General features: G+C 48.5%; 2 protein-coding genes across 2 annotated transcripts in view; one reads left to right on the top strand and one right to left on the bottom strand.

The window, feature by feature from the left end:
* LOC100648043 (homeobox protein Nkx-2.5-like) overlaps positions 1-22789 on the top strand; it is a 177172-nt gene that overhangs the window by 43162 nt on the left and 111221 nt on the right. The window lies entirely within an intron of this gene.
* Positions 1255-22451, bottom strand: LOC100649911. The gene is made up of 3 exons (XM_012316519.3): positions 18468-22451; positions 8068-8264; positions 1255-3470 (listed from the first exon to the last, which is right to left on the bottom strand). Exons 1-3 carry the CDS (start codon positions 19495-19497, stop codon positions 3225-3227), a joined length of 1473 nt encoding a protein of 490 aa, XP_012171909.1. The 5' UTR covers positions 19498-22451; the 3' UTR covers positions 1255-3224.

Here is a 22789-nt window from a genome sequence, read left to right as displayed (position 1 = left end):
CGGCCGAGGGATTCAAAGAAGGCGGCGAACTTCTTTGATCGGACGTGCCAGTGGAACGGATCCCCCGGCCTTCTCGTTTTAGTCCGAGAAGGTGGCTCCGCTGACTCTACCCCGTTCTTGCAGATAGGCAACGTGGACCCGTAAGTATACGCGAATGCACGCATTGGCGTCGACTCGTAATCGAAACGTCGACGAATATCCTTTGCTTTCTTTTTCAAATTCCCCGCTCTTTATGGATACGAACGCCACTTCGTTTTACCTTACGACGCGTTAATTTCCTGCTGAACATCTTCTTACTCGAGAAAGTAAGTTCGTAGTAAGTTCGAGATAAAGAGTTCGTAGATGGTTCAGAATTTTTAACGATATCGAATATTTCGATAAAGAAGCGAACGACGGGAGAAATCGATTCTAATTGGACGGTCGATACCCGTATCGAAGAGAAATGGAAGGTGGTCGACGACGCTCATGGACAGATTATTCGAGACAGGTGCATACAGAGGGGCTGGGGTCCGCGTAGATACGCGGCGGCGTCACGTGTGCGTGGGTCTCTCGTACGTATACATATATTTTATAATTAGCCGGAGGATCCGCGCGATAAATCAGCGCGCCGCCCGGGCTTAAGACTTAATTAAAAATTTAGTCAAAAACCAATTAGCGGCTACGCCGGATTAACATATTTCTAATTATCTGGCGGACACTTTCGGCCGCCCTATACCGTTGCCTCGACTACTTGCCATATACGAGACCGTCGCTCTCCTCACCGATGACTTTGCGATACATTTCGTTGCGCCCGACGGAGCCCCCTTTTTTTTCTTTCATTTCTCTTTTCTCCTCGTTTCTCTCATTTTTATTTTTTCCCCTCGTCCTTCGTTCCCTCCGTTCCATAAGATATACATAATACTTCTTTCAACGAAGGATCACGCTCGACTAACAGACGAGGTCGTTGCCACGATCCTCTCTCTCTCTCTCTCTCTCTCTCTTACTTTTACGGATTATTCTTTTCTTTTTACTCTTTTATTTTCTCCCGTTCAATCGTACGTAATGACGATCGATCCAGGTTCGATGACTCTCTCCTCCACTTACCTTTTGCTCTTGGTCGCGTATCCTGAAAGCCACGGAGATTACTTAAGGATCTCGCGTTTCGTTTCGATTTCACGAGTCACTCCTCGATCGATCCGCGAAATAACTTCGCGACAACCTTCGAAGATTTATCACGGTTGGATAAACGCAAGAGTAATCGATAACAAGTCGACGTAAATACTGAAATCATTTTTATTTCGCTATGGTATACTTCCATGGATAAATTATCATGTTACATTTATACAGAGCGCTTAGGTACATCCGTGACCTCGTCGCGTTCGCAGTACGCTCGCGATACATTCGTCGATCTCGAATCGATCGCGGATGCCATCGGAATTTACGCTTTTCCTCGTCCTTTGGACGCGTGAAACAGAAAAAATATCCCATTTAACGAACGCATTTACCGAATCTAGCGAAGAATTTGGCTGGGGAAACGCGCGGATTTCTACGTATCTTTTAGAAAAAAGAGAATTTATTTGTTACATCACACCGGTTGCTGCGTTCAGCGGAGAATATAGAAGATCGCGTGTCAAGTCTCTAATTTCGAATGTCTGTGCGCGTACCTCGATGAAAGACCGATTAAACGAACGAGACGTCCGACCTGTCGAACTTCTCGACTCGGTTCGATGCGATCGTTAAGGAACGATTTGCGAGCGGGAATTCTAGCTGAGCTGTTCTAGAGTGGAGTCATCGGCTACGTAGCGTATTTCTCTCTTCTTCTTTTTCTTCAACCTAATCGATTATCTCACCCGTAAATTTCCCTCCGGGGGATAAACGAGCCGAAGGAGCGGGTTAATTGAAACGGCGGAGTCGCGATCACAACGTCGTCGAGAGTCGCTTCTCGTTTTCTTCTTTTCGTCGATCGCCTCCGCTTTTCGTCGCATTCTCTCTGTTCGCGAAATCGGAAGCCGAACGTCCTGTACATGCGTCGATATATTAATATATTTATATATACATACGTACACTTACGCGATTCGATAGACGTCTATTTACAATATATACATCGGTTTCGTACGATTTTTTTCATTGTGAGATCAAACGCCTTGAAAATGCTTTTTAAATGCCGTCGCGTCACGATCGTACGGACCAGCCTCTCGACTATTCGATCACGTTCTTCGTCGTATTTGTAAATTCACGCGTCTGTATGTTTCGCGCGGAATAAAACCATCTCGAGGCGAAGAAACGGGCGAACGTAGAAAAATACAAGAGAAACGAAAGTGAGCGAGCTCGGTGCCACGTTTTCAAAGACTTTTCCCTGACTCTGGCGAATGATCGCGGCAGTAAAAGTCACCGTCGATTTATCGTTTCGCGACCAAAGCCGAAAACATTTCGTCGCGTCGCTTCTTACGACGAACGAGCACCGGCATTCTCGTATCGCGTGTTATAAACTCGCGCCGACCTCGCGTACAATTTCCTTCACGTCCGTACCAGATCGTTCACTTATCGTCACTGGAATAGGTTTCGCAGATTCGATGGAAGCGAAATCTCCGATTTCTCCGAGGTTCTCCAACGGTGATGAGTTTGAAGATCGCGCTTTTCACCCGACCGGTGGTTATCGGTTTGTTTTCTTCTTCCTGGCGATAGACCGTAAAGTCTTTTGGAGCTTCCGTTTAATTATCGCGGTACGTCGTTCGCGATGGCACCCTTCGAAAACCACGTTCTCTCGTTTATTTCCTTCGCTATTTTGCTCGCAATCACAAATCACTGATTATTTATTGCCACAAATTCGAAAAGCCTACGTTCGAAGCTCCTGCTCGATTTATTCCACCCCTTCGTTTCATTCTCAAACACCGATCGCGTCTCGAAAAATAATTTCTCTGCTTTCCCGAATCTCGAAACTTTAACACCAATTCTCCAAACCCATCACCATCTTCCAAACCACCACGGATTCCTCTCTGGTCCTCGTTTCTTTCACCTCTTAGCCGTACAGCGATTCCATGGTCGCTTCCAACGAATCTCGCAGTTGTCGTTTCTTTTTTTTCCAAACGAAGTCGACGAGCCGCCAGGCTATGGTCCAGTCGATTCCGCGAGTTGTTCGAGCTCGATCGAATCTCGCAACGCGTTTCTTGTCGTTCAGCAGTCTGGACGAGGCAGACTGGCCAGGATTCGAGCGACTTGAGTTCGCGCAGCTCGACTCTGCCTTATTAAGGTCTGTGTCCAGGGGGCCCCATGAACATGGCTGCCGCGGCTGCGACATGGGTGTGCCTAGCCATGGCCGCCGCGATGAAGGGAGGCACTCCTGGTGTTCCAGGAGGCCCCACTCCGGAGAACATCAGGCCAGAGCCAAAACTCGGGTGCAACAAGGGCCTCGCGGAAAGCCTCAGCTTCTCGATTTCCGCTTCCTGCAGGCGCTTCGCCTTCGCTCGCCTGTTTTGGAACCAAATTTTCACCTGCAACAGAGGAAACTCGTGAAGGGTTAAATCTGGTTACCGAGGGTCTCGAGAACCGATTGTTTCGCGCTATCGTTGCGAAGATGTTGTCTTTGTTAAAAAATAAACCGAAGCATTCGTCGGTTCTTACTGGCTCCGCGATATCCTCTTGTAACCTAGTCGGACATTCGCGAGATCTCAGAGCCGAACGATACGTTCGTTAGATTGCGTAATTTGTACAAATAAAGCGCTCTTGATCTTTGCGTTACTTCTCTACGAGACGACCGTGTTCTCTTCGGATTTGGAGATCGATTACGATTACCAACGAAAACTACAAATCCCCTTCGAGACTGGTCGAGAAATATTTCGTTGCACGGACAACGACGTAATAATCGCACGAAATAAAAATTCTTAACGATCGATCGTCGCTGCGCTCGGTTTTGAAAATTTGTTCTACAAATCGTCACCACAGAAGCGAGTACCGCATCACCTCGAGCTATTATCCGGTATGTAGCGATGACTGTAATCAACACTCAAGACGCTACTTACTTTCGACTTATAATTTACTTCTACCGCTACACGATCTATAATTTCCAAGATGCATTTTCGTCGAAACTCGTCCCCGTACTCCTAGACGACTGGTCCACGGAAGCTTGACGCGACTTACAGCTAAAGTAGAAAACGGCCTCGGTGGACGGACACAGGCGGGAGGAGCGCGTAATTAAATAATTACGCTATCGATCAAGCGTACGGTACGTAAGCGGTCTAACAAGGGACGCGACGGGATCGAGCTGAACGTCGAGTAGAGAAAATAGGTGCACCACGGTACTGCATGAACGGCTATTTAGCGCGTAATTAGCCGGCTCAAATTGGTGAAAGCAGCCGGTCGTACGGAGCGGCCTGTTGGAATTCGTCGATGTAGTTGGAAACTTGCTACGTGGAAAAATATGCGGCTCGAATTCGCGGCTCGAAACCCTTCTCTCGGCCGGTTAATTGTGTTTGCACAGTCGCCGGCCAATTTTTCTGTTTGGACAGATGCGGCCGCCGCTGTAGCCGCGTCGCGAATCATCGAATTACGACACGCTGTCCGACCATCAGTCCTCCGGCGTTTAGCGTCTGTTTTTAGTAGCAAGTACGAGTAATCGATCGTGATTTCCCTGTGGGAATCGTCCACTGGAAAATTTTGCGTTCTCTTTGGTCGCGTCAGCTACTACTTAAAGAACATAGAAATTAATTGCCATCCATACGCACAGTCGTCTCGACGTTATTAATCGTACCAGCGATATATAAAGAATCGTACTCGTTCAAGTCAGAGTTACTTTTGTCGATACCTTGGTTTAAACGTGTTGGTAAAGGGTTTACGATTAGAATGAGTTTAGGTGCACCGATAGGTAGAAAAAGAGAAAGACGACGCGTGTTCGAGATCGAAGGATTTCGATGAAACGGTCGGACGAACAATGGATCGTTCGAATTAAACGGAAATTATTCAAAAGATTTGTTGGAATCGTTAAAATATTCCCAACTGTTAAAGTATCAAGGATGTTCGAAGAACGCTTGATCCAGCGACTTAATCCATCATCCGAACGCTAATGTCCTAGTAGCTGCATGCGTAACAACGACGATCTTCCTATTATCGTCGTTATTATTCTCGTTACCACTATTTTTATCGAGCGTAATGCGCGCCGACTACGTTAGCTCCCCGGGGAATTAGCATTAAACACCCTGGAGCACGCGTAACGAGTTCAAGGAGCCGTAATCTGATCGCTAAAGCTGGTATAATGTTGCGGAGTTTAAGGCTAAATAAGAATGCAGATGCGAGAAAGAAGGAGAAAAAAAAACGATATAAATCGCGTAACTCTTTAATAAATCAGCCACGATGTCGGACACGTTAGGCGTATGTACGTAACTCAGGCCTCGCGGAGGATACTCTCGTCGCTTAGAAAGTAGAAATCTCGCATCGCGTGACAATGTGCAATCAAATCGTTACTGGTTCCCCGAAGGAGGAAAGACATATTGCGATATTCCGCGTGGTTTTTCTCTTCAGCGACGACTTCCTGTTTTTCACGGTTAGCCTAACGCTTTACCATCGGCGGTTCGCGCGCTCAATTTTCCAGGCACGAGAATAGTAGCACCGCCTCTGCGTTTTCTATTCCGTTCCTACAATTATCCCGCCTTTCCTCGATCACCGTGACGAAGGATTAAAGTCGATCCTTCGACCGGAGAAACCGAACAGGTTAAATCTCGATCGTTGTCCTGTATCTGTAACACGTAGGCGACTGGATCGAATCGATTCATAACGTATCATTTTTCAAACACACGAACAACAACGCCAAATCGTTCCTTCGAGAAGGATCGATCGCTCGAACAGAGAAAACGGCGCTATTGCGTTGTAACCGCGCGAATATCGCAACCCAAATCGCGGACATACCTCTTCGTCGCGGGTGAATAACGAGAGGAGAGCGGCGGCAGGGTGGCGATCCGAGACTGTTTCGGAAGGACGAGGAAGACAAGAGGCGACGGAACGATCGTAGCTTATCTAAGCAAACGAACAGGACGAGGCTTCATTTCGTCCGATGCATCGTAATGAATACGCAAAGTGTATTCGAACACGCTAGCCGAGCGAACGATAATAGCCTGATGGCGATCGTCTTTTTGGTCTGGCTACTACACGTGTTGCTGGACAACGAACGTCTAGCTGGCGTTAATTTTATTACGGCTTACCTCGTTCCCAGGATTTTTCTCCCATTGCTATTTAAACGACCGTTAAACGAATCGAGTGGGTCGGTCGCCTGACAAATTTCTGTCTCGTAAGACACGATCAATTTCAAACATACTTATACCGGCGATGATTAGCGACTTAGTACCGTGGTTAATTAATATGCCGGCAGAGCGTGTATTTCGTTATCATCAGCGGAGGAAACAGTTCACCGCGTTTAGTACAAATTAGTAGTAGAAGCAGAACGTTAGGGTCAGACAGCTAATCACCGTGCTCTCTCTACCCCGGCCTATCGATAAAAACACTTTTCAATGTTCCAGCCGAGTTTTCGTTATTCCTAAGCAATTTTACAAGGTGCACATAGCAAATGAACCAGCGTATCAACTTTACGAGTCTTTACAAGCAGGTGAATTTATAGATCCGGTCAAGCCGTGGTATAGTTACGCGTGTACATGGTAAATCCTTCTTAGTATCGCAATTATATCGCCTACAATGTACAGTTGTTCGTGAAAGTATCCTAACACTCGTAGAAACGCTTTTTACGAATATATTGCGCGCGTTATATAAAACATTTTGAAACTTGGTCGACGTAAAGTTTGAAAGAAATTACGCCCGAAGCGAGCGATCGGATGTCGCAAAAACGCACGGAAAGTCGAAAAAACCGAAACGAATTCGTGTATGTATTTTGATTCGCCACGGTGTCGCGCGTACGTACGACGACGCATAGAATGGAGAAAACAATTGGGGCCGGTCGATCCGTTACCGGCGGCATTTAAAAGCGTCTTCTGTTCGTTGCGCGCCAAATGAGCACCGATCATTTCGCCTGATACAAAAATTACGTATAATATCATTTCATTACGTTCAATTTAATTAACGTCAATCATGTTAATTGCCAGCCGACTCCGTAGAAGGGTGTGTAATTACCCGCCTCGATGTGATGTATCTGATGCGCGAGAACCAGACAAGAATTTGCTCATTTCGATCGCGACCTGGCCGGGCAATTACGAAACAAAGAAGAACGAACGAACCGGCCGTAAGAGAGGGAAATAAAATAGCATCGCGAGAAACTACAGGGAGACGAACAAATGTACTTAAAGGACGGACGAATCGTAAGTTCACGGGACGGGCTTTCGAACGAAACGAGCCTCTTGTTGCGTGCGAGCCACTCTTTTTTGCGACTTTCTCTATTTACGCGTTTCCGAGAATAGCTTCTTAGCCTCTTACAAGCTCGAGTTCTACGTATTTCAGGCTACGATATTTCCAAGTATCTAATATCTGGCCGAACGATCGATTAAATCTCTTCGCAGTGTAACTCCCGTTTACTCGCAACTCGTTTATACGAACAAATTAACGCTCATCTTCGGCCGAGCTTTTCTTATTCGAACTTGCGAACCGCCGTTGTATAGAGTTGCACGTGTATCTCTATATCGACGATCGCTCGTTCGAGCGCTGTTCGTAGATTGCGCGCGTGTCATAAAGGGACAAAACGCACAGACGTGCTCAACATCGGTTTTCCGTGCATTATCTCGTATCGTCGGAACTAATAAGAGGAGATAGCCGGTAAATCTTCGTCTTCTCCCCAGACACGTTTAGTTAAACCGTGTTTTACTATACGCATTTTCAAAACCTAATAGTCAATTTCCATATTGGTACTTGAGCATCCGTTATTTACTTTCGACCACTCAACGAGGACATACAAATTTACGATCGTTTGATTATCTCCGCCGAAGTACGTAATTTCTTCGAGCAATACTCTACGGAGTATACTAACTAAACGCACGGCGTTTCTTTACGTCCGAGCTACACGCGTTTGCAAAGCCGCGCGCAAAACGCTTCTCCTCTAATGGCTAATTGTTCGCGGCGGTTAGAAGCTTAATGGCAAACTCTTTCGACGAGTCTCACCTGCGTTTCCGTGAGGTGAAGGGACGACGAGAATTCCGCTCGTTCGGCGATGGTTAGGTACTGCTTTTCGCGAAATTTTTTCTCCAGGGAGAGCAGCTGCTGCGTGGTGAACGGTGTCCTCGGCTTGCGATTTGGCTTGTGCTTCCTCAGGGTGCACCTGACCGGCCCTGGCCCCGGTCCTGGCAGCCTCAGATCGCCTGCAACAGATCCGAAAAACTGCCGATCAGTGACAAAACACGATCGGATGGCGACTGGTTCTCCCAGCATCGTCGACTCTGGCGAATTAGAGATTTATTTGAGGGAAGTCGAGGATCTTTTACGAGATCTGTGGAACAGGGTGTCGTCGAAGGGAGTATCGAACCTTTTCAAAGATACTTGCGCCAAGAACCAAAGAATTAATTAACGTTCGAGGTAGGTAGACTAATTACGTAATCTGCCGAAGCAAAGGTAGCGAAACACGGCGGTTTAAGAGGCAACGTTATAAACTGACGATGTCCACGACCGCAATAGCGCAGCGCTCGCTCGATCGCTACACGAGAGAATATGTCTACACGCGGAATAATTAACACGAACGATCACATCGGGAAAGCGAATTAAGATATCGACGTCGCGGAACCGTAATTTTTTGGTGATGCGATAGTTGAGGTAATTATTGTCGTACTATCGAGGCTGATAAATTAACGTTCGATATCGTGGTTATCGACGCACGGGGAAACACGATGGAAAGAAGAGAGAAGGGAAGTTGCAATTATACCATTATTTTCATCGTCTTTCTCCATGCCACTCGTTAATGATAAATGCATTTACGGATATTTACGCTTACTTACTAAACCGCTATTTATATACAACCAACGCGAACACGCGTTTCTTCCGTCTGTCTCTTCCTTCGGGCGGCTCTCGATCGATTAAAAATGCATTATGTCGGTCGATCGAAGCAGCGAAAGGAGGATCGTCCATACTATATATGTATATATTTATATTTGTATATATTTATATATATATATATGTTTATCGTTTATTATGTCATCGAACGCGATAGAAACGAGAGAGACGCTCTCCGAATATCCGATAGCGTTACAAAGTTCGTAATATTAATCATGTCTGCGCAGATTTGTTCGGACGGTACGAAATTATCGTCACGTTATTCCCGTGTATGCGTTGCATAATAATTATCCGCGAGCCACCGATAACGTTCACCGACGGCCGTTAATTAGCGCGCGCGCGCGCCACCCTTTCAACGAAAACTTTCAACGAAACGCGCTAAACTTTTACCGGTTTCCTTCATTTATCGATTTCAATTCGGTTCGTCGAGAACGATTTTACGTGATTTCATTATTTCAACGTCTTAAGTTTAGTCCTTGGCTTCAAAGTATCGAGGCTCGTACGAAATGGCCAGATCATCCTCTTTTGGATGTCGTCGGGGAAATCGGCGTGCGCGAGTGTTCAACAAATTCACCTCAGGTTCGACACGAACCAAGTACAGAACGCCAACTGGACTTTCATCGACTACAAGAAACTCACGGGAAAGAAAAAGACAAAGAGACAGAGCCGATCGAGATGGCAGCGCGCGAAAATCCAGCCTCGTTTCGCGTTAACGATCGCGTTCACATAAATTACCCGGTCGTCGCACGCGCGTTTCTCCGCGCCCAGCGTCGGTCGTTCGTCGTTAATCCCCAATTTACAGAAACGAAGCCGGCCACGTTCGACCTCCGAGGCAACGGTTCCCCACCGATCGGTTGCCAACGATCGATAAAATTGAATCGTAAAGAGGAAAAAAATAAATCGTTTGCCCGTTACGCTCGCGTTTCGTCCGACCCGGTGATTATCCTCGCGTCCTGCTGCCGTTCGATGATTAACTCGTACGCGTGTCATTAGCCGATCCTTGCTTCGGTCTGCTCTCGTTTTGCTACGGATTCTTTCTCCGCCAGAGGACGACTGTCCCGTCGTTCGTGGTATTTTAAACGAACTCGCGAGCCTCGAGCATCCTTGTACGTTTCAACGTAGGCATACCCGTTGCGATCGAACGTTTATAACGTCTGCCGGTTCTACGGCAAAGAAACTAATTACTACTCGTTTACCTGAAAGCTCCAGCCACTCTGTAAAAACTACCGTTCTACCGTTACCTCGTCCGTCGATTCATTTTTACGATGCAATTTTCACCATGGACAAGGCGACATTAAGGGGACACAATTCGTCGCGTCGCTTCACCGGTATACTCGATTATCGTTAACGGTACGAAGAAAGGAAGCGTCGTTAGCGATCGTCCGTGGTCGATCGGTAGGTACAACTATCGGTATAGCATCGGGAAGGTGAATCGGTAGAGTACTGTGACGTGTGGACGATTTCGTTGGTCGGCTCCAGTGACAAAAAGCCACTGTTCGGTCGAGGACCGGGTCGAAAGGATGACGATTTCGTGGCAAGCAGCGGGGCAACGGCGAATTCCACGCGCTAATTAACGATCGGCCAGGGACAAAAAGCAGGGAACGGGCTGGCGGCATTGTCCAGCGGATCTGTCGCGACATCGGTATTACGTCTTCCATTCTGGTTGGCGTTGCCCGTTTCACCGCTATCGACCAGCCTGCTTGGCTAGTCCGCTCACATAACCGATCAATATGTTCCTCTTAGAGGCTAATTAATTTCTGCTAATTAAACGCTCGCTAGGATCTCCGAGGAAATATATCTTGCGGCCTGACTTTCCGCGGAGCGCGTGGACAAAGCACCTGCGCCTGTCCCTGGCCAGCCTGGCGGAACTTTTGCGCTCTTTCCTTTCGTGTTCTCGCGTTTGTGTGCGAGTTTGGCTTGGCATTGTCTCTCGGCACCACGTGGGACACGGAAGTTTCAATGGGCGATTGCATCGGCCGCTTGCGACACTTGGCCGCTGAGAGGCGTTCGCAACGGCGTTACTCGAAGAAACGATCCAGGATATTTGAAAGGAATACCTTTCGCGAAAAGAAGCTTCGAGTATAGATTCGAATATTCGCGTGGCCCGTTTCCGCGGCAGAAAAACCCAATTAGAAATCTACAGCCCGTGAAAAGCTCTTCTCGTCCGGGAAACAACTTCGATGTACGAACGATGTTAATCGACCAACGATAGCGTAAATCCCGGTTCCGATAAGACAAGCGACTGCGATCGCTTCGCTTTTTGTGCCTCGTAATTGGAACCGCGATGGAAGAAAGCAATTAGTCGTGGCCGACGTAAAGATCGAGTAAAATCAAGTGGTCGTAATTAACGGTTGCTTGAACGTATGTACCTACTATATTCGATATTTAACGGTTTACAACATTTTAGAACACAACGCGAGAAAGTTGCCCTTAAAATATCACTTTTTCCGCGCCTACGTTTCCTTACCTTTTTACCGATAACTCCGTGTCACGCGGAGTCGTATAAAATGTTCGTTATTAATTATCGAGATTTATCGCGAATCATTTGTATCGCGAGCTTCTTCTCCATACATCTAACGCATTATCTACTCGCGAGGGAAAGAGTAATGAATTCCCAATGAAGTTGCTCCATCGCGGCGGCAATAAATTCTTTGCCGGGTAAAATAGTCGCTGATGAAACGCAGAACGAAACGGGTTTCATCTTTTGCTCTCTGTCGACGTTCGCGATATCGCGCCAACAATTCGCGTATCTCGGCCAGTTACGTCTCTTACTAATCACCGGCTCCTCGTTCAATATGTTTCTTATGAACGACAATTAATTTCTGCTAATTAAATGTTCGCATAATTTATGATCGATACGTGGCAGCGTATACGCGCGAACGTTCTCCGCGGAGAATCCAGATATTCGTCGACTCTCGGCCAGCAGCGAGACAAAGTTTCCGACTCTTTCGCAAATAAGACGAACCTCCAACTCCAACCGACCAATTAAACTTTTACTCCTTCTCTGCTGCAATAAGTTGCACCTGATTACTAATTTGCCCGCTTTCTACGATTAATTGCGGATCATAAGCTGCTGGGATAGCAAGCGCGCGTTGTTCTTCCTATATAATTTTCTTTTATCGTTCAATCTTCTACCAGTTTCCGTGTTATGGCAATATCACTTTTTGCGACATCTCTATCCTCCAGCAAACTCTACGTTAAACACTTTGACGTTAATTTTTCATCTAAATATCAGGTTGTAACAAGTATTGAGAAATATTATAGAAACGTTAGTCGTGTTACTTGCGTCAGCTGCAACGAACGAACACGATACAAGTACCTGTGTATAATTTCGTATAATTTACCAAAAGTCCAATAACGTCCACGTTGTTTTCCGCGAAAAAAACGATAAGATAACAAATAATCGTTCCTTTGATTCCCTTATCGAATATGATACGGAGACCTAACGAAAACTTAATTATTTAATCTGCTGGAGATTCGAAATTAACGAGACATCGATCGACTCGTGATGAAACGCGCCACAATAGGAAGAGAAATCCTTCGAGTCGCAAGCACGCGTCTCCGTGAATCGGCGATTCCAGTCGCGCAACAGATCGATATGTTCTTCTTGCTAGCCAATTAATTCTCGTTAATTACCACATGCTACGTAGGAACTAACGAAGCTGGATGCGTCAGGCGCGTACGATCGCATTGTTTCGTTCGCTCGTTGTCGTTCGTTGTCGTTCGTTGTCGAATATTCCCGTATCGTTTCACCGAGAAATCGCGCGCGAACCGCGCTGCGTTAGACCCAGTCACGCGCTCGAACTGCGCTAATTAAACGCGTTAATAACGATCTCCGTGCACGCGGATCGTTCGTTTGCTGCGCCGCATAATATAGCGATAAAAATCGGCATGAATGGAATATCGATCGAGTCAGAGAATAAAGAGAACGATACTTCCGTTGGCGTTGCGTGTTCGGTACGTTGGTTAGCAGCGGGAACAGTTTCGTTCTAACGAATCTTAGAAACGATAGTTTTTACGTCGTTGGGGGAAAAAACTATATATAGCGACATTTAGGAAAAATTACAGGGTAACGTGTTCTTATCGTTCTATCGAGTAAGATTCTCTCTGTTAAAAAGTTCCCAGTTTCGGCGATGAATTCTCTAAAATAGGTTCTACTAGTTTTTTTTTTTTTATAAAAGAAAAATTTCGCAAAGATCGGAACAAACGATAGCTGCACAAATTCTTGGTTGACGGATAGAGTTGAACGTTCGACCTAAAGTTCGACATATTTCATTCGTTTTTTATCGAGATACAAGGTCGACGGATGTCTCTATGCGGTTTATTTAATTTATTTGGCTATGCGGTGAATGTAGATACAGTAATCCCACGAGAAGCCGGCGAAATGCTAATTCATCGCGTTATCGAATAGCGAACCACCGTCTCTCTCAAATTCTCCATGAATCTGAAAGCAGCTTCCATAAAAATCCTTCGAACAGGTGTGCACCATTTATCCTACCTCGGCGTGTCCGGCGGAGTTACTTATCTACCATCGGCGGTATCTAACTCAACGTATCCAACGGCCGCCGAATTGTACAAAACATTGCAAATGAATGCGATTCATTAGCGTCCGATTGCACGTTGTAATTCGTTTCTCTGTCATCTTCGATAGCCTCGAATATGAGAATCGCGGAGAAAAAGCACTACAAGCGTGTTTTGCCTCGTGTTCGTGCATCTTAGCGTCGCATTATCATCAGGCAGAAGAATTTTAGTATTACGCAATTGAAAACGAAAACAACTTGTTAGCGACAGAGACGTGGAGCTTTCGAGAACAACCGAGAAGTCGATAAAATTTTGTAGAAGTCAAAGGTGTAATTAGCCGGACAACGCGGATTAATAATTTCGAAGAGGACGAAAGAACACACGTTCAAGCGCAACATCGAACAAAAAGGCGATTGTGCTAACTAACACAGGATCGATCGACGACGCGACGTATTGAGTTTTGAAATTGCTGTGCCGTAAAAAATGAGAAACGTGGCTTATCACGTTCTTCCCTCTCCTCTTCGTATCGCATCTGCGTCTCGTTATCGCTGCCTCCTTTCGATTCTTAGAAACGTCCTGTTAAAAAACCCGAACCGCTGCAAAGGATACGCAAAGATATCGAGACGCTTTGAAAGAATGTCGGGGGTTGATTACCAATAAACGAGAAGAAAGGGCTCGTTTCACGGCAATTAACGCTCCAAGGGGTGGATTTTCTTGGGCCGGCTTCCGGAAAAACCGCGGCAGACCGTCGGCGGTGCTCGTTTCCCCGACGAAACGCTATGTGGACGGTAATTACGCTCGGGCAGGAATGATGAATTGTTCGAAATATTTTGTGGAACATCATCGGGGACGAGCGTCGTTAATTCATTCCTGGACACGGAGGCCAGCAGATAAATGCGTACAGGCCGACGGTGGCGTTCGAGCGTTATAAATGACGTCCGTATTCATAATTTTCGAAACGCCACCGCCCAGTGACAGGCCTACGGATTATCTATCGGCTGGACGAGGCTAGTATCACACACACCCTCCCTCCTCACTACCCCTTTCTGCCTTTCTGATAACCACCCTAACTCTCTGATGAGCTTTTCATCGTCTAACTTTTCGGTGACGCCTGCCATCCTTCGTACGATTCTACGACGTTTCTACGAACCGATCGCGATTAACGGCATCGAGGATAGAGTTCGAAAGTTGAATTTTTATAGAAACAGAGATTTCGAAGGTTATGGTCGAAGTTTCGCGCGTCACTCTGCAAGTAGTATCGGAAAAGCAAAAACGGCCGAAGCTAGGTGAAAGCAGGGCAATTAGAATTTGCAACACGACTCCTCGCGGTCTGGCTATGTTTTTGCCTGGCAACGAAGGCACTCCATTCACAGCTGTCGGCAATGCGTTTTTCTCCGCTGAATATTTCGCCGACACGCAACGGCATTCGCGTTTCTATCGTTCGACGATGGCCACCGACGAATTTAGCCGAGAACGAGTTCGCTTTACTAGTAGCAATTTGCTCGACCAACGAAAGATTCGATACCCCGCGAAAGCTACGAACGTACGCAGCCGCTCGCAAGTTCGCAACGACATTTTAACGGATGGTGCAACGGGAACGTTGAACGTTCGCGAGATAATATTCATACACCTTGCACGCCTCTCGCTTTATCAACTAGCCGATCCATCTAATCGTCGTTCCACTCGCCAGATCGCAACATCTACTAAAAAACCGAAGGAGGAGAAATGGTAACGAACGACTCTCGGCTAAAGGAAGCTAACTACCAAAAGCATCCTAATGTCTGGCTTCTGCGGATCGTGCCAGAACACCCTCGAAATTCCACGTTCGCCACGTCGAACCGTCGTCACCCACGACTAGCGTCGTACGCGTTCGAAAAACTCGTTCACCTCGAAGAGATGCTGTCTAATCAGTGGCCATCCACCGAGACAGCGAAGGAACGGGAAAGACTGCGTTAATCAGCGTCGAGGAAATTCGAAACAGATCAACTTCGCCGGAGCTCGGTCGAGAGACGCGGGTAATTGGTCTCGCGCTGCAAAGCGAACGAAAAAGATGTCGCAGGGGGCGATAGAAGGGAGAAAATGAGACGGAGGAAATATCGTGACCAATATAGAGAAGGAGAAGAGCGTAGAGAAAGGGGAGGCAGAGGCGAGCGGTTTGTCGTTATTATTCGCAAAAAGCGCGAGTGGATGAGGCTGGTCAGGAAGCTGGGTGTGCCAGGGCGAACCTAACAAGGGCAGTTTTTAGACCGACTTGAATGCATTATGGATGGCCGGCGTTATGTATGACTCTATCATGCTCCTCAGAGCTCGAGAACTACCGAGTACACCTCCTTGTGTCCATCCCCTGTCTTCAGCGTTGGGCTACACGGTGGTAACGACACTACCCGAGAGAAGTACGCGTTCGCGTTCCTTCCACGAGATTTTTCCACCAGCCTTTAACGACCTTCGAGATTTCTTTCTCGGAAACGACGCGTGTTTCCCACTACCGTACCGTTTGTAATTTCGCTGGCGAAAACTACGGAACTGCGTTTCCCTCGAGTCCCCCTGTTTTGCATGATTTTTCGATTTTTGCATAGACCGTCGAGATTCGGATAAAGAGACAACCAATCAGAGTATATTTTATTTTATAGGTTCGTGGAAGATTTTTTAAATAAACGTTTATTGGGGCGAGATGGCAACAGTTTTAATCGGAGGTCGAGACTCTGAGGAACTCGACACGAAGCCGTTATCAACCGAGGATTTGCGAAATTTTAATTTACGAGGCATCGAACGAGAGTAAATACTTTTAGCGAAAAGAAGAGGAGAACCTGTAAGACTTTGATCCCGAATTATCCGAACGAAGCTAATTTAGCAAGGGTAAAAATTTTAATTGGAGCTAGGCAGAATTACCAGACTTTGAAGCAGTTGACACAAAGCTGTCATCGACAAGGTGAAATTGTCAATTACGTGTAAGAATCGACGTGGATGTCAGAATCAGGAGCGAAGGCATTGCCACGGTGCGTTTCCGCGAGTAGAACGATTCATGGATCGAAACGGGTAGCCAGCTAGTTTAATTGACCGATTATTTCGCGTGGTTGACGTATTCCACGCCCTAGCTCGACAGGAAACAAAAGTAATTCCAGTCAATCGGTGATTTACTCGATCGCCATAGTTCTCTAACGTCGAAGACCGATTTTTTCTCCGAGCAAATCGTTTCGTGGAAATCGTTGCGACACTAGACGTCACCGATACCGACGCGATTAACAGTTTTCCCTGGATACATCGACGCGCTGCTATCCGCGAACTTTCAAATACATATTTCGTTTCGCTTCGTAAACAACGATTCTCGTTTCTCATCCGCGTCAGGATGAAAACGAACGTTCAACCAGGAAACGAAGGATGGAAGGTGCGTCTAACTAATAGCCTGGGTAGTTGGTATCAAAGAATCGCGAATTGTTAATCATCGTCATTGTTCGAGCGACATTAACGCAACAAAATGGAGAAACTGGAAACCATTGTCGTTAGATCTTTGGCGTGAAGATAAAGAATGCAATTCAGAAAAATGCGTCTCTGCATTGTCCATATTGCGTCGCATATCGCGATACGAGAACCAGACGTAAAAGATTCGTAGTTACGTGCAATCATCGCGTTTGCCGTGACCGCGTCGTCTGCTCGTTAATAAATCATTTTTCCGTCGAATCTAACGATCTCGCGATACTCGATTCAGAGTCTGCGATATCGTTTATTTTCGACGACGCGTCCTTTCAACGCGAATGTATCGTTGCCAAAATGCGAAATTCCTGCCGCGTCTTAAAGCCACGTAGAACCAACCCGAGGAAAAACTTACTATAAATTGGCGAGAGAACTCGGTATACAGCGTGGTCTCTTCTCGAGGTGGATAGGCTTTTCTAGCCTAACAACTTCCGAGTTCCAGAGTTGAATTACGTAGCCGTAGCCGGAGAAGCGGACCAGTGGCGAACGCTTTAGCACGTAATTCCGATAATAACCGGGTTCTCGCGTGACCGGCAACGCTAATATCGAGCGTTATGGGGCTGCGTGTTACGAGTGTCGTGGCCTGTGCCACCGGCACTCGGCGTACTCCTTCCTAATCATCAACATTGTAACGTGGGACTGCCGCGCGGCTCGCAACCCACCGCCGATAGGCGAAAAAGAAACGAGAATAACGATTTACGGAGGCAAGTTAGTTACGCCGTACCCGTAAATCGGCTTGATAAGTAGCGTGTACCCGGCCCTCGGCTAATATTCCACCGGCGAACCGCGCGATGTGGCTTTGATGCCGGAGAATAATGGGCTGCGCGCGCGCGCCAGCCGCGAATCGATGCTCCTTTCTACGGTTCGCCTGAATTTCAAGCGGTTTCACGCCAACCGGTTTCCCATTTTCTTCCGTTTATACCATTTAGGAGGCGGGCTTTGTTATTTCCGAGATTCGCCCGTGTATTTCTAACGTCGCGGTACAGGTTGGTTCAGGAACCGAGATCGTAATAGCAAGATCGTGTTAGTAAGTAGCGAGAGCAAGCGAGTTTCTTCGAGTAGGATGCACGCGCGCGGGCTCTGTTTCGATAAGGCGATACCATGGTGGATTATACGCGTCTCGTTTTTACAACCGACGATTAAACGCGCTCTTAAGGGACTCTTTTATTGCGAATAATCTGTACGAAGGGATCAATTCGGCTGTAAAATTGCGCGCGCAATTACGGTCGACTCGAGCGCGAGATGTGGGACGCGCGATAGCGGTTCCATCGTTTATTTTATAATAAGCGGCTTCCGTCTCTCTGGCGGACTCGAACACGTTGCCTCTTGGGCCTGCCTTTTAAATCACGAGTCTCGTTGCTCGCTCTCGTGTCTCTCGTTTCGAACGAAACTTCGATTCCTTCGTCGATCGCACCGTTCGATCCAGCGATTCTGTTCCGGACCGACAAGTGCCACCGTCCTTACGGAAACGCATGGATGGAAACGGAGCGGGTCGAAGATCGGACAGAAGAAAGAAAGGTACTTACCGTTCGGACTAGTTGGCCCTCCGTGAGGCGTGTAAAGATGTCCGTGAGGATTGTGCGGGTGCGGAGGTGGGGGTAGCCACGCGAAGCCCGCGAGAGAATGCGGAAATCCCGCAGGATTCCAGCCGGGTGCACCGGGTGCACCGGCGAGGTAAGGCGGTCCTTGAGACGGCCTCTGAACTCCTGGATGAATCGGTTGAGGCACTACCGGACTCGACTTCTCCTCCTTCTCTTGATTGTTGTCCAGCTCTCTGTCCAGCTCGCAGTCCGAGTCCATCACGTTTAAATCCTCCGACTGTCCCACGCTTCTGATCTCTTGATCCTCCAGATCCAAATGATCGGTGGTCCTGTCACCTTCCAGCGAACGATTCGCCTCGGAGTCGCTTCTATCGTCCATGATCTCTCGTCTACTGACCGGCGACACGGATCGCGGACCAGCGATCCTGTCCATCCTCTCGTCCTCCTCCTGGCCGCGTTCCCTCTGAATCATAGATTCGGCGATCCTGTTGGCCGGCGAACTGGCGGACAATCGCCGATCGTCTCGATCCCTCTGAACCTCCTGGTCTATTCTAATCGGCGACGAAGACTTGTCGTGACTGGCCGTTCTCGAGAAATCCTTCACGGTGAGAATCTCCTGCCGACCAGCCGACGGATGATCCTGATCCAGTCTGCTCGACGGATGATGATGATGATGATGGTGATTCGCGAACGCCAGCCCGTGTGGACTCAACCTCGCTAGTAACTCTCTACTCTGAAGTCTCTGTTGTTCGAGAAGCAACTCGCGATACCTCGCTTCCACGTCCACGTTTTTCTCAGTATCCATCCGATCGTCGCTCTCTCGTCGAGCGAACGCGCCACCGCTGACGCCGGTCTTCTTCATGTCGCTCAGCAGGGAGTCCACGCTGAAGCTGATCTTGCCGCTTCGTGGCTTCAAGTTGGACGACGCGGACGTCGAAGTTGCCATATCGACGTCCTCGCAGAGGCGATCGTTTCCGGTTCCTTGGCCCGTCACCACGCCCTCGCTGTTACTCATGCCGATTATCCTTTTTTCCTTGCTTTTCGTATCGCTCGAGGACGAGGATCGTGAGATCAGGTTGTTGATCGAGAGGTTCCCGACGTTTCCCTCTCGGGATTCTCGACAAGTTACCAGGCTATGAATTTCGTCGCAGCGCCTATCCTCGGTCGAAGCACGAGCTTCCTAAATGTCTCTGCAAGACCTCGCCATCGATCACTTAACGCACATCGTAATTTTCACTCGGCTATCTCGACGCCACTGGCAGCTAACGAGCGGACGTACGTGCTACTCGCCACCGCTTTATCCTTGGAAACCGTTCGTCTTCTACCGGCACGAGTATCGTCCGCCGACCTACGATGTCGTGGTCATCGTTCTCCGTTTTCCTCGCTTGCTCGCACGCTTATCGACGCGAACTGCCGAACGTCAGTGCGACGTCCAAGGGACAACCGTCATCGTAGCAGTTTATCGACTCGCAATTAGTTCGATACTGAGCAGCATCATCGGCAATGTTCACGGGCTGGCATTCGACGAACGACTCCCAAGCCCGTTATTCTCAGAATCCGCCGCATCGTCGTGGACCGACCGAGCCGGCGCGAGCGGATCCCCCCATTAAAGTCACAACAGTTTCTTTACGAGACCGGCATGACGATTCGATTTCTCCCGGTCTTTCTGCTCAAGCAGCCAACGACATTATCGTTACCGACTCTTACGGTTCTTCCTTCGAACCACTTTTCGGTATCGATTCGACGAACGAGCGACGCGTCAATACATGTCGATCTGTGTTTCCGACGCTCACAGTTTCTCGCGCGAGTGCAGTTGCGAAACGACGTTGAATCGCAGGAGCCAAGAACCAAGCGCACTTCTCAACTTCGTATCTCTCGTTGTCAGAGTTATTACAACGGACGATGCAATTTCCCAGGTAACCGAAGCTCGTAGCCGAAGCTAGGAACCGCGTATCGTCCCCGTCGCACTCTCACAATCCGGTGTCACAACGGTCGGCTACGCGCGGGGGGTGTGCAGAGCGTAATCTGCGTAATCTGCCGCGTGGTGGCCAGTGCTGGCGCGGAAACGACACTGATTACCAGTTCGGCTGCGGCTGCGGCCTGCCGAGACGTCCTCTCTCTTCTCGGTGGCGGCCGGCGTCGCGGTGCTTGCCGCCGTGGCGCGCCGCCCCCGCGGAACCCGTGCAACCGGTACCGTGTCCTATCCTCGGCCAATGCGAACCACTCCAGTCACACCACAGCCCTAACCCGGACCCCTGTTCAGTGGGCGTGTTTGTACCGCGCGACTCGGCCAATCCAACACCAGTTTCAACGTCGCCTTCGAGTTCTTCTCCCGCTTCAGCATCGGGGAAATCGAGTTGGCCCCTCGCGTTCCCATCGTCTGGCAGATGGCGTTGCTTGGATCGAGAACGTGGTGGCGCTTGATGCGCGTCGTCGCGCGTGGGGATGAAAACGAGCGAGTGGACGAGCGTGGGGGAAGGTCGGCTCGAAGGGGCTGAAGCGGAACGACGCGGGGTCCGGGATGATGAGGCGACTGCTCGGGGAACGTGACGACTCCTAATTGTCTAATTCCCGGGCGCGATGCGCGAATTGATTGGCAATCCCCGCGTGCGTCTGTGTCGGTACCTGTGCGTGAGCACGCGTGTACGCGCGCGCGCGCGTTTCCTCCTCGTTTCCCTCGTCGCGTCGTCGCGTCGTCGTGGCTGTTTGACGAGATAATGACGTTGTCGGGATACCTTGGTCGAGCTGCTGCAACGGGCAGGATCATTTTTTCCGCGGAAATTTCGCGATCTCTGGACTTGCACGTAGGAGGGTGTACGTACGAGGCAGGGGTGGCTCGCGTTGTACCAGACTACGATAGACGGCGGTATCGAACGGCCGGTGATTGATGGAAATTGGAAGTTTGATTGGCAGGTTTTTGACGTGCTTGTTGTGGATTCCCGACTGACTGGCCGTTGAAGACGGGAAATGACGGACCGAGTACAGCAGCGGTCCACGAGGGTGCACGTTAAACGCGCAGGATAGCGAGATAAGATCCTCCGGGTTAGCTTCTAGTTTTTATTCTCGTCAGTTCGAAGCCTCGCCATTGATATCGTGCCGATACAACGAGCGACTTTGCAACTTCGTTATCGAAGGGCGGAAAATCCGCACCGAAAGCTTACATCAAAGACCATCGTAATGACGCCACGGAACGCAAAATTAATTGCCTCCCGTAACGAGTGAATCCTCGTCAAAGAGGCATTATTAGGCCGGCGAATCCCCGGATACGCGGTTGACTGGCCTTTCGCGGAATCTTCGCGATGTTGTTGTATACCGGCCGAACAATATATTAGGATTAAACTAATCCGATCGGCAGGTTGCCGGCGATAGTCTCGGGTGACAGACAAAAGCCGCAACGTCCCGTGGGAGAATCACGTGGAAGAAAAAGAAGCAGAACTTTTCCGTCACACCGAGTCAAGCCGATTAACCAAAATCTTGTTAAAACTGCGCGACAGGAAGCTCGTGGGGTGTCGTTCGGCTGCGAGCCAACGAAGACGAAGGATCATTACTGGAAGGATGTTCGCGTGAAATTTTACCAAGCTTCCTCTTGAAAATCTCCGTCGATTTTCTCGACAATTTTTTCCAGTAGACGTTACAATTTTATACTTTCGACGAAAGCTTCGCTTTCCTGCGAAACGAATCGCGATCGCAGATAGTTACACGAAATCATCGTCGATGCACCGGAATTCCATGACCCTAATAGCAACGACGATATCGTTCCTCAGCGGCAATAACGAGGAAGATTTTTTCCAATTACCAACGTCATCGTCGTCCAACGTTATATTGTCGTCCTTCGGCTGCGAATCGACGATCCACGGAGGATTAAGCTCGGACGTCCCTCGGTTCCTACCTCGAAAACGAGCAGAACGAGCATCCCTCCGCGTACCATCATCCTCCCTCTCTCTTTGGACTTCCGCGAAGGAGGAGTTAGCTGCTCGTCTCGGGACATTCCCAAAGCCGTTTGCACATTAGCGGGGAATAAACGACACCGAAATATAGCGCGGATGCGCGATCGCCATAATAGGAGCGCCGAGTAGTCTATTAAGCGTCCTCAAAACCAGTTAGTGAGTCGGCAATCCAGTTTAGGTACAAAATGGCTGTCGTTTAGCGAGGATTAATGGTCTCGGGAGTGCCTCGGGGCAGCATAATGGGGCAGATGCGTCCTGGATGAGGGGGAACCATCCCCCCTCCACCTTTCCCCGCCTCGTCCCTTCTCCGTCGCTCCCGTATCGCGACACAACCACCCCGCTGGCCTAGCCTCCCTTACT

This window comes from Bombus terrestris, chromosome 1 (genome assembly GCF_910591885.1).
Source record: "Bombus terrestris chromosome 1, iyBomTerr1.2, whole genome shotgun sequence".
Classification (NCBI taxonomy): domain Eukaryota; kingdom Metazoa; phylum Arthropoda; class Insecta; order Hymenoptera; family Apidae; genus Bombus; species Bombus terrestris.
Note: the sequence above shows the minus strand (reverse complement) of the source record. Positions and strands in the feature narration are given on the sequence as shown.

Excerpts from the sequence above, each read along its gene's own strand:
- LOC100649911 (XM_012316519.3), bottom strand. The coding sequence starts at position 19,497 with ATGAGTAACAGCGAGGGCGTGGTGACGGGCCAAGGAACCGGAAACGAT. Across the intron at positions 8,265-18,467 it reads AGGGCCAACTAGTCCGAACG|GCGATCTGAGGCTGCCAGGA; the intron begins GTAAGTACCTTT and ends GATCTGTTGCAG. Across the intron at positions 3,471-8,067 it reads TTCACCTCACGGAAACGCAG|GTGAAAATTTGGTTCCAAAA; the intron begins GTGAGACTCGTC and ends CCTCTGTTGCAG.